At 34.7% G+C, this 14,653-nt stretch overlaps 2 protein-coding genes and 1 pseudogene across 3 annotated transcripts; 1 reads left to right on the top strand and 2 right to left on the bottom strand.

The window, feature by feature from the left end:
* Positions 1-684: 684 nt before the first annotated feature.
* Positions 685-1,671, bottom strand: LOC114411588 (annotated as a pseudogene).
* A 2,091-nt stretch (positions 1,672-3,762) lies between these two features.
* On the bottom strand, positions 3,763-10,672 carry LOC114413735 (translocon at the outer membrane of chloroplasts 64-like). Of its 2 annotated transcripts, XM_028378270.1 has the most exons (14): positions 10,445-10,672; positions 10,216-10,368; positions 10,014-10,138; positions 8,939-9,064; positions 8,379-8,561; positions 8,110-8,254; positions 7,656-7,824; positions 7,023-7,157; positions 6,632-6,832; positions 5,809-5,936; positions 5,685-5,736; positions 5,162-5,231; positions 4,260-4,387; positions 3,763-4,157 (listed from the first exon to the last, which is right to left on the bottom strand). In XM_028378270.1, exons 1-13 carry the CDS (start codon positions 10,636-10,638, stop codon positions 4,305-4,307), a joined length of 1,764 nt encoding a protein of 587 aa, XP_028234071.1. In that variant the 5' UTR covers positions 10,639-10,672; the 3' UTR covers positions 3,763-4,157; positions 4,260-4,304. The 2 variants fall into 2 exon arrangements, with proteins under 2 accessions (XP_028234071.1, XP_028234070.1); XM_028378269.1 differs by having other exon boundaries at positions 3,763-4,387.
* Positions 10,513-14,352, top strand: LOC114413736 (ADP,ATP carrier protein ER-ANT1-like). The gene is made up of 6 exons (XM_028378271.1): positions 10,513-10,626; positions 10,889-10,989; positions 11,275-11,422; positions 11,533-11,815; positions 12,624-12,995; positions 13,361-14,352. Exons 4-6 carry the CDS (start codon positions 11,555-11,557, stop codon positions 13,670-13,672), a joined length of 945 nt encoding a protein of 314 aa, XP_028234072.1. The 5' UTR covers positions 10,513-10,626; positions 10,889-10,989; positions 11,275-11,422; positions 11,533-11,554; the 3' UTR covers positions 13,673-14,352.
* Positions 14,353-14,653: the final 301 nt, after the last annotated feature.

Here is a 14,653-nt window from a genome sequence, read left to right as displayed (position 1 = left end):
CAACCGATTTTCCACACAAGATAAGATATGGAGTTTTCTAACTATTACCTTAAATTTTTTTGTTAAAAATAAACTTTAAGTTTTTACCATATTAGTAAGTGCGTAGTTTTTAAAATATTCATTAGAAAAACATAAAAAATAGTCCCTCTCTGGAATTGATAACTCGAGCATGCGTGGAAGTTAATGATGGAAGGCATTGAGGTGAGCAGAGAATGAAAGTAAAGAGGGGGGCCCATTTGATGATTTGATAATTTGTACTTTTTAAGTTTTCAATTTCCTTTTAAGCTAAAAGTAGTATGGTATATAAAATTTAAAAATTTTAATGGCACATTTGATGGAGAGGATAAAATATATTATATATTATTTGTTGCACGAATAGAATAAGTGTTATGACGCCTCTTATCCTTGTCATACTGTCTTGTTAGTATAGATTAAGATCAAGATGGTAGATTAAATTTTCTTTTTTTTTTCTCTCTATATATTATGCAATATATTAAATATTATAATAACTATTATATATACAATTATATATGTTTTTTAAAATTATGATTATTATCCAAATAATATTCAAAATGCAACCATCACTATCAAATATATCTTACGTATAGTAAAGCATCATTTGATGATTAAATATGACTTTGAACTTGGAAGAATATGCAAGAAATAACAGAAAAAGCTTCTCTTATAACATTTGCCTGATGGCAGGCTCGATTTAGAGTCCCCATATGCAGTGACGTGTAAAGAAAACAAAGAATTGAAGCCTACAAATGGGAAAATAATAGTAAATAAATATAGGTTACCCTTGAAAGCATGTATATATATATATATAAACTAATCATAAACCCTTGGAGCCAGGAAGATCAATCCATTGCAATTGGATTTCCACTTCACCGCATTCCACGTGTCGCAATCTAAGGACAGCATCTTGGATAATTTTGCCATTGCTATAAGTGATGCAACTTTCCTCCGCCAGACAGTTTTGCCTGCTTGGTTGTATTCTTGTGATTATAGTCCCACTGGGGAGGTCTTCTAAGTTCATCTTTAAGGCTTCTATGTATGCTGAGATGTCAAATTCTGCATCTCCCATTTTGTCATCCTTGCTGAAAGTGTCATGGTCATACACTGTCTGCAATTAACATTTAATATTAATTAATTACTCGACCAATCAGCAAAGAGGATATATAAAACATAGTTAAAGCAACATTGGATTAGTGCATGTGTTTTAAATCCTATATATAACTAAACCAAATCTCATAAAAAGAATACACACGAATCTAATTATGCCTAAATTAATTTACCAGTATAAATGGATGAACTGGATCTGTAACAGAAAGCGTAAGATCTTCCTTCCACTCAGGATTAACATCCTTTTTAATCACACGAGTCTTGAGCTTCTGCAAAACAAGCCACGATTGAACATAATTAAAAAAGATGGCACGTACACATTTAGAGAAATGTTGCATGCAACTCTAAAAGATAATTACCTGCTTGCCCATCTTAACGACGCAGTATGGATCGCTAGTATTTACATCACGAACGGCGAGGTTGACACCGCGCTTGATGTGAATCCTTAAAAGGCCGAGTAAGTCTTCCATGAGAGACTTTGGTGTATCTCCCATTCGTTACGTTGTCTCTTTAAGAAGAAGCAACAATCAAATTTAATTTGTTGTTTACTTTCTACCAAAAAAATGATTAATACCGGAGTTCGGTTTATTTACGTGATTGTATAACTAATTATTTGGCAGTTGGTTGTTAGAATCGAGAGGTTGTGTTTGTGGGATGGGATACAAATTAAGGTTGACCAAGGTTGGTTTAGTTTTCTAGAAGGCAGAAGGGCATGAAGAGAGGTGTTGCATGCATGCCACCGTCAACGTGCACGATACTCCCTTCTACTCTCTTCACCCTCCAATTTTGTGGACACAAATAGCTAGATTCTTTATCCTTTTTTCCTGAAACCATGATTAATTTCAGGATTCTAAATATTAGATATCAAGATTTTAACGGTTAAACTCATTTGTTCCTCAAATAGCAACTCCATAGATCAGAGAGTATCTTAAAATTTCAATGTCAACAGCATCGATTATAATTTATTTGGTTTGTACTAATTTAAGAATATCCTCCAAGCTAGCAATAGTGGGAGTTCTAATTCCTTTCAAGAAACAAGACTAACTCTAGCCTTTTAAATACATTATTTTTTTTATTGTTTATTGAGCTTTTTTTTGTCTCAATACATTAAGTTAAAATAGAGATACGAATAATAAAAACAAAAGAATCAGTTAGACTTTTTCCACACTTACCACAAAAGCAAACTTTATTTCCCCAAATACCATATCTCCTCCATTATTTCCCAATCTACCACTTTATTTGTGCATGTTGATAAGTTGACTCCCCTAACCCCAATTTTTCACCTGCGGTTTTTTTTTTTTTTGCTTTCCAAATTGAGAAGTCTGTTCCTCTAAACCTGACTTCTCAACATCGTTTTTTTTTTAAATTAATATTTATGGACCAGTTATGGTAGAGACTTGTGAGGTTATAGATTCTAATCTTATTACTGCTAACAATTTTTAATCAACTAAAATTGGTTTTTAATCAACCTGACCTCTGAAGCCGATTCAAGCAATGGCAAAAATGATCATGTTCTAAATGTTATTAGTCTAAAGAATGGTTACATTATGATTCACTTAGATCAATGAGAGAGTAAACGAAGCTGCTTCAAAAGGAGGCCTCATTCAAGACTTAAGAATGGCTGGTGAGGGGGTGGCTTGCAGCCTTGGTACGGTGGTGGTGATGGGGGTGAAAAGGAGAAGGGGAAGTGAGAGCTGAGGAGTAAAAAGGTTTCTTCTCACGTTTGTAAGGATGAGTAACAAATGGAGTTGGAGCCTATAATAACTCCGCGCATGGTTAACAATATTGTGCTCTTGGAAATTCATATAAGGTCGTCACTTGACTTTGCAATAGAAAGACAAGTTAGAAGCATTAAATGTTTAGTCTGTAGAAAGTATCGTGCTTCGACCATTTGGTGCATTAATCCCCTATCACGCGTTCAGCTTAATGCTCGTTAATTTATTTGTTAGTTATATTATTTTTTTCCACTCACCATCTTCGTACTTCGCCAATATATAAGCAAATTGGTACAAGCAATGCAAATATACATACATAAACAAAAAAAACAGTTCAACTGCACATAATAGCCTTCTTCAATAAGCTTTGCAGACAAATTTGGGTGCAAACCAATAGTTTCCATGTACTTCAACGTGAACTTTCAGTTTAGCTTTGCATCCACACCTGGTCTCCGGCTTGATATCCCGTTTTCGATTTTCTAAACAGGTATACGTTCATTTTGTAAATCACTCTGTGAATGTACTTGGTTATTTAGTTGACTATATACATGATAAATTTTAGCCACTTATTCCTAATCCATAAGTGGTTATTTTTGTCCATTCCAGTTTTCATGCGTATTAGACATTACCATCAACGAGTGTATATGCACTTCAGACAGTTCCATACAAAGTGCAACAGCAGAAGAATTACATCACAAGGAAGGGAATAGAAGTCCGGCGGGTAAAATTTTGATGCAAAGTGAGAGGAATCGCATTTTTTTTTATCAATACTGACAACTCTAACGCTATCTATCGAAGGCAATTACTTCTATAGTTGTCATTTAACTTCTGCATTGCATTCTTGCAAGTAGTTCTTCCCCTTTTTTACCCACTGGGAGCTCAATAATTAATAATAAGCACTTGGAAACAACTTAAGCACTAATGAACGAAATACTTCAACTGCGCAAAAGAATAAAAAGGCCAGTGAAATACGATCCATTTTTAAGAAAAATGCACAGCTAAAGTCATGAGCATGCGCCTCACTTGACTTTAAGCATTAACAAATGAAGTACTTCCACTAGGCACAGATTATACAACTGTGAAGTACAATCTACTTTAAAAGAAAAACAGTCGAATACCGACCTTTAGTCATAAGAACCGCCTCACTTGACTGACATTACAATCCGAATACATTTACCTCAAGCAAAATTGGGACTCATTCTGGCAATAACACCTAACTTTTGTCACAGAACCTGAAGAAAGGTTGGTACAGTACATGCATCCCATGTCTAGTCTAAAAATTGCAATGCCTCCAAGGACAAAAGAATCATTATCATTCTGCAGAAATCACATCTCGGATTAGTCTTGCATTATTGTAACTAGAAACTCATTAATCGTCTGTGTGTATTATAGGTCACCAGCATCACCACCAACGAATACCATTTTGTAGCCATTATATAGATATCTCGTGCAACAATTATGTATCTACTGGAATAGCTTCCTCAACCTTTCAGCAGCTGAAGCTGCCCTTTTGTTGGTTGGCTCAAGTACAAGGGCATGTTTAAAATCTGCAAAGCAAGATCTTTGTTAGCAAACACTTAGGAAAATTTTTAAATCTTACCAAAATGAGAACAAAGCCAATAATAACATAAAAAGATGAACCTCATTAATATGTACTTGTTTAATTAGAAAGTACAACCCAAATTTCATCACAAAAAATTTCATACTATATACACTGGGGAACAGTCCAATATGCACAATTAAAGCACAAACCAGAAATCAAGTAAATATGGGCATTGGAACAAATTTAATTCCTAATATACCCAGTGTGTGACTAAGAGTGTGTTTGATTTATTTTTTTTTGTTTTTAAAACACTATTTAATATAACTATTTTCAAAAACTAATTTTTAAAAAATAGGAGTGGAGATAGACCACGAGTGCTTCAAAACTGATTGGAAAAGCAAAACAACTTAAAGATGTCCTGGTTTTTTTATTTTAAAAACTGAAAAAAAATGTTTTTTAAAACAGTTTTCATAAACTACTCTTATCAAATAAGTTTTTGCCGTTTTTTTATTTTATTTTAAAAAATAGGAGATAGTTTTCAAAAATAGGAAACAATAGACCCTGAGTCATTTCAAGTTATATTTTTTATTTATTTTGGAGAACTTATAAAAAAGATAAATTCGTGCATGACCTAACAAAATGGAAATGTGTGGCTAACCACACTAGTGGTCGATAGCTTTTTTGTAAATAATACTACAGATTGCCCATTGACTTTCCTCAATTTTCTTAATGAAATGATAAGATGCACACAAATATCAGAAAAATGAAAAGATCTTACCATCAATTGCTTCCTTGTAGTAGCCTAGCATCTGTCTAGCTGTACCTCTACGAAAATAGGCCTTCACATTCTGGGTAAAACAGATAACAAAGGATTGTTACTGTAAAAGCTTGTGATTGGGAATTCAAGGAAACATACAATCAGCAGGAATATGAACAAACTTGATAGTATATCATATAGTCCACAGATTACACAATAGTATGAAACATGTTTTTCCTGCTTCATCCCATTAAGACCCTCTTTCTCTTTTGCTCCTTATTTTATTATTCTCGCAAGAGCTAAGTAGAGAAGGTTTATAAATCCAAAGATGTAAACTGATGCACACAATTATACAAGTCAAAATGTTTGTAATTTTGCAAAACAACTTTATTTTTAGTATGCCAATGAATAGTACTTAGTGTTTCAATTAAAAAGCCTTGATTTGCAATACCCATACATTATTAAAATGAAGACAAGCTTTTGTCAGTCTATGATGGCAAAATCCATAAACTTCTAAGCAAAAACATTCTATGAAGAAAGTCACCTTTTTGTCAAGACTAATTGCTTTTGTACAATCTTCCACAGCTTGAAGATAACTGGATCAACAGAGAGAACAAATCAAGATGTTTGCAAGACAATTTTGACAAGTAGCAAGAGCAAGACACTACCTTTCAAGTTCTAGATACGCTTGAGCCCTGTTACTGTAATATGTTGCATTATCACCACAGAGTTTGATAGCTTCTGTATAAAATCCAATGGCTTTCTGCCACTGCTTATCTTTATAGGCTTGGTTTCCCTGAATCATTAAGTGACAAACCAATAGAAAAAGGATTATTGAGGATAAAAGCATGTGCAAAACTGAGAATTAGATGACCAAAATTACATCCTTTAAGTGTTACCCTCTAAAAAAAAATACATAAGTAATCCCCCAAGTATTGGAAATTATGCCAAGCAGTCTCCCAAATATTAAAGAAAAAACCCTTCAAACTGGTCCCTGAACTTTAATAAAATACATCAACTTGAGAACTAAACTGATGGATATGCAATACTTGAGGGATTACTTATATAGTTTTATTACTTTAGGAGCTACTTAAGAAAGAAGATAATACTTGAGGGACAACATTGGTGTTTTATTCTTTTAATAAAATACAGAGAACTTGTAAAAAATAATGATATGAGCATAAAATATACAAGTTTTATGATGGCTGCAGCTTCACCGGTATCAGTTTAGTAAAAAAGGTTATATACATCAATACAATTCGACCTCCATTAGAATAGATAGTTAAACCTCAAACAAAGGACAATATTGGGGACTATCAAAATAATTGTGGTTTATAACGTGTTCAAATAATGTAAATGAAAAAAAAATTGTGGTTTATAACAATCAGTTTTCAAAATCAATGGTGTTTTAGAAGTAAAACCATGCCAATCATATTGCACAATTATAATCAAAAGCAGGTTAAGTGCATAATTTATTTCTTGATGTCAGACCTTCTCTTTGGCAATTTCAGCAGATTGCTCCTTACTAACAACATTTCCAGATGATTTGCTTTTGGAAGCAATATCAGCCTGTTCTTGGAGAGTTGTATACACAGTCTGTAATGTGTCAAGTAAAAATCGATCGCCACCATGCCTAGCTATCAAGGACACTGAAACAGGATACTTGTCATAAAATCCTAATGGTATTGAGACCTGAAAAGATAAATGAAGAAAATATGAATGAAAGATGGATAAAAGAAGCTTTTTTTCCCACTAGGTTCTTAAAGGTTAAATTCTATACCAATAAAAACCAAACAGCCTAAGTGTACAGTTGATTTAGGAAACAATCTTCAGTATAAAAAATCTAGATAAACTTATGCAAGTTTCATGGAAATAATTTTACCTGACAACAACCTGATATGCTTGCAATACTTAACAGACTAAATGCACGGCTCTGATAATCCTCTGATAGGATCTCCTTCCCACCTAATTTTGGAGGAGGATCAGCTACCGTGGGGATAACCAAAATTCCTTCATCCTTGAAAGCATAAAAAATTATTAAACTCAGCACAATTATGTCTTGTTTATCACAATTCAGAATATAGTTTTCATATATGTGTGTGTGTGTGCGCGCCCACATGTAGAAAAGCAAATTTTATGAAAGAATATTTTCAGAAATGTTGTTTCTACCCATCAATACCAATGCTGTTCCATTCACCATATGTTTTTTAATTTTCAGCATAGCTTATAACTCTTGATCAATCACATATTGAAATCCTCCAACTATGCACTCTCTTTGTCTGCAAATATATCATTCACTTATTTTTAGTGAGCAAAAATTACTGAAACTCCATCCGTTAAGAATTCAGTTATACTGTAAAACTACATTAGCAAAAATTTTTGCACTATTTAACACATTCAAGATAAGATTAAATGCTTTAGGAGATGAAAGTCAAATTCAACAGAGATAGCACCAAGATTTTCATTAAATAAGGAGTTGAGGAAAGTAGGATGCAAAATGGTGTCAAATCATTACCTTCAAAAGCGAATTTACAGCAGCACGCATCTCACTTCTAACAGATTTAGAGTTTTCAATCTCTGCATCAGATACCTCAAATTTTTCATGCAATTGTGCTGAAACACCAGGATGAAGATCAGGTTTTACCGTGTTCATCCAATCATCATGCTTAAGTCTGAATTCATGCCTGCACAAATAGATTCAGAAAATAGTTACTATATAATTGAAGACTTTCCATAGTCACTATATAATTATGCAAATCCACAATGAGGAATAATATTTGAAAACAGAAGTTATGACATGGCTAAGCTGTGGTTAGATCAAACATTAGAAGCAAAGCTGCCGTGTATGTAAAATAATTCCAAAGAAAAGACAACCGACAGATTGAAAACCACGGTATTCTTTCCAAACCAATGTTAACAACAATTGCAAATTATGATAGTATTTCCATATCACAAAGAATCTGACTAACCTTTGTAGGAATTGCATAATGTGGGCAAGTAATTTTAATGAGGAAGCTTTCACTTCGCCGTTTGGTTTCTGTCCAGAGCACCCCTTCAAGCTTGGAACTCTAGAACTTAAATAGTCCCCAAGATTTATATGCTTCAATACTTGCCCTGAAGACAATTGATGAACAAAAATTAATGGAGTGCAATTTCATGAATAAAGTAGTAGTTCAAAAAAAGAAGGATCATATTAAAGAGCAAAAAAAGAAGAAAAAAACACAGAAAAAGGACATACTTCCAAAAAGCTTCTCAGTGGCTTTGACCACCACTTGAGAACTCCTGTCAAGAGGAACATTTATATGCTGAAAACAATCATCAGCTATAACTATTTGCCGAGGACTGCGTTGCATTACAAATGGTGCTTGTAAAAGTATATGGCCAACACGACGCAATATATTGGGATCCTTTGCAAACCAACCTGAAAAGGGAATTTCAGAGTTAAAAGAATTGTAAATGCAGCAGATGGTGCAGCAATAGCATTCATATACAGAAACTAAGACAGAGCCAGGATCTATACAAAAAATGTTTGAATGTAAAACAATTTTAAGAGAACATCTATTTTTACTCTTCATAGAGTGTATTTGGATTAGCTTAATTTTTTCAAAATTATAATTAAGATCTTACTTAGAAATACTCAAAAAACAAAAAGGCCCTAAATAATAAGCAAATTGAAGCTAGCAGTTTATCCTTGTACCATGTAAATATACTAATCATTCAAAATTAAATGAATAAAACAGCCACTTGACCCCACAAGCTCATAAACCAAACCGCTTTAAATAATTGAATCATCCATACCAACAGTGTCCAGACTTGTTGAAATAGGTATGATTCCCATATGCGAAACAGCACCATGTGAAGGTCGAAATCCTAGAATGCCACAAAATCCAGCAGGTACTCTCACCCCGCCAGTTGTATCAATACCTGTTATACATGATGGTGCAATAGTATCAGAAACATTTTTCACATATCAGCATGTGGTGATAATAAAACAAAAATTATAAATATGCAAATATATATAAAATAAAATAACTCTATGGTTGTTAAAATTGAAATATTTTACAGTGATGTGGCAAGACAAATGTACATAATCGCAAAACAATGAATCAAAGTTACAGAGATACCTTCATTAATATTTTAATCCATAGAAAATGCAAAGCAAGGATATTATATTTCCCATTAACAGAAGTGTGCTGTTGACATAGTTAAACAATTAAATGGCTGGATTTTAGATATGCTTTAAGCACATTTATGTGTTATGGTCTGAATTAATTTAAACAAAAAACTGAGACCATGTCTATACTTGATTGTAAAGAGAAATTAAGAAACAAAGGCATGTAGCAGGATGAAAAAATAAAAGCTCACGATAAAAGAAGAAGCAGTGTTTTTTTCATCTTTACCAACAATCCATTAGGTCTTTAATGGTAAAAATTCAGCATGTGAACAACTTAAAATAGAAAGTTAGCTTTCTTCTACTATCACCGTATATCACATGATAATTGACAACCAAGGTGATGATCCATAGGATTTCGCATTTATTCTACCAGATTGTATTTAGCATTTATTCTATTCCCGAGGAGTGAATTATGCTACCCCTCAAAAAAATAAAATAAAGAATACAGACATGAAAAGAGCCAACCCTGGAGGAAAATGACTCCATTACATCATATGAATGCATGACCCTCTACAATTACGAGAAAGACAAATTTATAAAGTATATTCTCCTTGTGTTTAGTTGCTGTTAGGAAGCCAGATCAGAGAATAGAAGAAAGATGGCATTTGTTGATTGCAATAACTGTACAAACGCCCAACAGTTACTGAAAAGAAAAAGATATATACACTTAAATGGCTATGAAAGAAGAAGGTGGCTGACCCAATGCAAAGTCAACGAAATTGGCAGCAACGGCGACAGCAGCACCACTTGAGGAGCCACCCGGTACTCGAGCAGGAACAGCAGGATTAGTAGGCGTTCCAAAATGCTTATTTTCACCGCCAATACTGAAAATGAGAAATGATGAAATAGCAAGAAGAGGAAGAGTTGTACAGTATGGAGATTGAGAAGAAAAAGAACGAACCCTAGAGCTAAGTCGTCGAGAACAGTAGTTGCAACGCAGGTTGCACCGCCCTCGACGAGAGCGGAAACAGCGGGAGCAGTGGAAGAAGAGGGTTCGTGAGTCCTAGCCCAGTCAGGATGCCCGAACGAGGGCACGTGTCCATGGATGTGAAATCTGGAAGATAAAAGAGAGGATATAATAAGGAGAGAGAGAGAGAGAGAGAGAGAGAGAGAGAGAAGAGGTTACAGACAGGTCGGAAAGTGCGAAGGTGAGTGAGGTGAGGGGATGAGGAGCCTTGGGAGGAGAAGGCTGGGGAGGAGGAAGCAGCTGAAGCTTATGAATGAAAGCGCCGAAATCCTCTCTGACGGACTTATTGAGCTTTCTGGTGATGAGAACTATTCCAGCTAAACCCAGCCCCAACAAAACCAATAGGTTCTTCGCCATCCACACCTCTCTCTTCTATCACTGTCTCCTTCCTCCAATATATATATATTCTCATTTAAGCTACTATTATCTTCTTAACTATATTTTAGAAAGAAAAAAAAATCAACACTTGTTTATTTTATTTATAAACGCCATTACTTTAACTAAAAAACTCTTCCTTTTTTTTGTCAAAATAAAATATACAAAATCCGTGCAGTTATTTGACATGAAGTTTTCGTTTTCCTGTTTCAATTGCAATTTTCTTCCACAGGTTGGCATACCCATTACGGCTTTTCCCCCAACCCATTCTCAGACATCTCATCTCCAACTCACCATAACACTATTTCCCTTCAACTCATTCATTCTCTTCAGGTTCCCTTTTCCTTTCTCTCTCTCCTTTCCTTATTATTGTGCCTTCTCAATTTTTTTTTATTGGATATTTCCTTTGCACCTTCTATTCATTGTTTCTCTTCTCACCCATTCACTGCTTCTGTTTTTTTTTCTTTTTCGTATCGCTACTTTCTTTTGTGTTGGGGGGCAATGCCCTTCACTAATCATCTTTTTCATCTGTTTTTCATCGTACCAATTTGAATTTTCACAATTTATGGGTTATGCTGTTTCTAGCCTATTGAATGCATCTGAATTTCTCTTTTTCAGATTATACAAGCGATAGTTCTTCTCCATTATCACTTTCATGTCAGTTAGACGTGCTTGAGGTGGCAAGTCCTTTTTAGCAGGCTCCTCCTCACCTATATCTTTCTTCGGTGTGGACTTTGGACCCAACTGTCAAAGCTAGCATATACTTGTATGGTTTAAAGTCGAGTATAATTGATTTTGAACTGTTTAATATGATTGAATGCATGCATAAATTGATCTTAACCCACATATTTATATTCATTTCTTCTTAACTGTCAGTATTAGAGGTTAGAGACCAAAAATGGTCAAATCAACATATGAAAGATTTTCAAAGGATTTTGTAATGGGAGGAGTAGCAGCAATCATATCAAGGAGTGCAGCGGCACCAATTGAGAGAGTGAAGCTTTTATTGCAAAACCAAGGTGAAATGATTAAAAGAGGACAACTCAAAAAACCATACTTGGGTGTGTCTGATGGCTTTAAGAGGGTCTTCATGGAAGAGGGTTTGATTGCCTTTTGGAGAGGTCACCAGGCCAATCTTATTCGATATTTCCCCACACAGGTTAGTTGTTCACTTCACTGACATCTTGATTGATGTTAAAGACCTGTGTCCCCAACCCCACCATTTATTTTAACTTTCTTTCAAGTTTCACACCTGAGTTAAATGGACTATTTGCCTGTTATAACTTTGTAGGGTTTTGTTTTTGCTTTTTAATGCAACTTCGACAAAATGAAAGCAAGGGAAGAGATAAAGAAAACAAAAGAGTGAGCATGACAGTTATCAGGGCTGCTGAGTGATATGTAGTAACTTAGCCATTAAATATATCAGGGTAATTATTTCTTGTGCTGCTCACTGAAAATGCAAACCAATTAATATTTTGTTCATGGATTTTGTGTTCTCTGTCATCTATGGACCTTAGATGTTCAAATTAAAGGGAATATCTGTTAACTTATTTCCCTTTCATCTTCGTTTGTTTATGTAACCTCAATTAAATTGAAATATATGTTATCTCAGAGCCTTGATTTATGTCAATTTCTTATCCAAAATCATTTCATGGCATGATGCAACATTTCCCTGTGCATGCAATCTCATTCATTGACATATGATCACGTCCAGTTTGTTCTTGGTTACATTACCCTTTGAGCTTGCTTTGTGCTTTTCCTGTCAAATTGTTAATGCGTGTCAAATATTATTAGCTGGGTCTTGGCACTTACATAAAATAACTGCCCATGCATATTGGAGAGAATCCATCTGTTTGTTTTTACTGCTTTCTGTTCCCATCAATTCCTGGAATCATGTGTCTCCAAAATAGTTTTCTTTTTGTCTTTTATTAAAATAATGTTTGAGCAAACAGTTAATCGGTCTATAGGCTTTCAATTTTGCATTCAAAGGTTACTTCAAAAGCATTTTTGGGTATTCCAAAGAGAGAGACGGGTACATTAAGTGGTTTGCTGGGAATGTGGCTTCAGGCAGTGCTGCAGGAGCGACTACTTCACTACTTCTGTATCATTTAGATTATGCACGTACTAGATTGGGCACCGATGCAATAGAGTGCCGTGTTACCGGTCAACGCCAGTTTAAAGGACTAATTGATGTATACCGGAAGACCTTATCAAGTGATGGAATTGCTGGCTTGTACAGGGGATTTGGGATTTCAATATGGGGAATCACCTTGTATCGAGGGATGTACTTTGGGATCTATGACACCATGAAGCCTATTGTTTTGGTTGGGCCTTTTGAGGTAAGCAACTAAACATTTACACTTTTACAAAAGAGATCTATACTTTACAGTCAACGGGAAAATATGTAGTTGATACGTTATTATTTTATCTGAGAATTTTTGCCTTCTATTGCTACTGGACAAGTAAGCTCTTTGGTCTGTGTCACAGTGGTATGTGGACCAATTATTGTAGTTCCCCTAGATTATGCAAATTTACATTGATAATTGAACCCATGAGTTTGAACATCCATCTTCAAGACATAAGTCAAATAACCTTTTGTAGATGCATCTCTTGATTGTATAGCACTTTGATGAATTCAGAGTGTTTGTTCTGTTCTCTTATGCCCTGGCTGTCCAATTTGGGTCTCTTGATTTATTTTCTGCAGGGGAAGTTTCTCGCTAGTTTCTTCTTAGGTTGGAGCATCACAACTTTTTCAGCGGTTTGTGCATACCCTTTTGACACATTGCGCCGGCGAATGATGCTTACCTCTGGACATCCAAACAAGTACTGTACTGCAATACATGCATTTCAAGAGATTGTTCGACAGGAGGGTTTCCGAGCTCTATTTCGAGGATTTACCGCAAATATGCTTCTAGGCATGGCAGGAGCTGGAGTGCTTGCTGGATACGATCAGCTGAACCGTATCTCATCTAGACACAGTCACTATAATGAGACTAACCAAAGAGTTCTGAAATGAATGCCCGAGTAGGAAAGAAATGCCTAACCTAAAAAAGGCATATTCATCATTTAGAATGAATATTATTATGCCTGTTCATTTCAAAAGTCTGGTCTGAAGGACCATAACACAATAAACGAACTTTTGGACATGATAGCGGAAGCTATTTGTTCTGGTTCAATAAATAATCACATTTAACGTGTCCAAAAGAATGGTGTTTCTTTTAAAGAGAGTTTTGCATTTTCGGACTTTAAAAGTCATATTTATCATTTGGAATGAATACTACGGCTGTTCTTTTAAAATTTTTTGTCTCAAGGACTATAACACAATAAACAAACTTTTGGACATGATGGCCAAAGGCATTTGTTCGATAAACCAAACTATAGTTCTATCTTTGAACATGGTAAACCTAATTTTTAGGTCCTTAAATTAAATTCTCCCCTTTTTTAGTGGTGATTTTTAGAATTGGAATACTCTACTGCATTATTGTAAATTTAACTCCCCATCTTTTTAAAAAAATTCTTTGCATGGGGCGAGGGCTATTGGAAACGTTTCAAGACTGCAAAGCACTGCCGTTTCTATGATTGCTGTATATATGAAGTTTACGATGTATAGTTTACATCCCCGGCTTCAATTATATTAACATGATTGCACAGATATTATCTATGGAATTTGCCTAGAAGATGCATAACTTATTAGAATTTGAAGTTATCTACTTCTATCCATTGCGATGTACAATTTCCAAACACTAGCTATTTATTACTTGTTATAAAAAGATGAATTTTACAATTTCCATTGAATTGGATTGATTTATGAATATTCCTACTTTCAAACTCACTTGCAAGGTATGTCCAAAATGTGTTATCATCTAGATTGATTAGACGATAAAAAAAAATTGTATAATCGAATTTAATTCTCAATCTAGTATACAACCTTATTTACGTGCACTGAAGCAAGTGTCCAGTATCATGAGTGGCAGCGAGTCTTCGCCAGAAAACATGC

This window comes from Glycine soja, chromosome 5, assembly GCF_004193775.1.
Source record: "Glycine soja cultivar W05 chromosome 5, ASM419377v2, whole genome shotgun sequence".
NCBI classification, from domain to species: domain Eukaryota; kingdom Viridiplantae; phylum Streptophyta; class Magnoliopsida; order Fabales; family Fabaceae; genus Glycine; species Glycine soja.
The sequence above is the reverse complement of the archived record's forward strand: the minus strand, read 5'-3'. Positions and strand labels throughout refer to the sequence as shown.

Coding starts and splice junctions, on each gene's coding strand:
- LOC114413736 (XM_028378271.1), top strand. CDS start 11,555: ATGGTCAAATCAACATATGAAAGATTTTCAAAGGATTTTGTAATGGGA. Junction 11,816..12,623: donor TTCGATATTTCCCCACACAG/GTTAGTTGTTCA, acceptor ATCGGTCTATAG/GCTTTCAATTTTGCATTCAA. Junction 12,996..13,360: donor TTTTGGTTGGGCCTTTTGAG/GTAAGCAACTAA, acceptor TATTTTCTGCAG/GGGAAGTTTCTCGCTAGTTT.
- LOC114413735 (XM_028378269.1), bottom strand. CDS start 10,638: ATGGCGAAGAACCTATTGGTTTTGTTGGGGCTGGGTTTAGCTGGAATA. Junction 10,369..10,444: donor ACCTTCGCACTTTCCGACCT/GTCTGTAACCTC, acceptor TTTATCTTCCAG/ATTTCACATCCATGGACACG. Junction 4,388..5,161: donor CTACAAGGAAGCAATTGATG/GTAAGATCTTTT, acceptor CTTGCTTTGCAG/ATTTTAAACATGCCCTTGTA.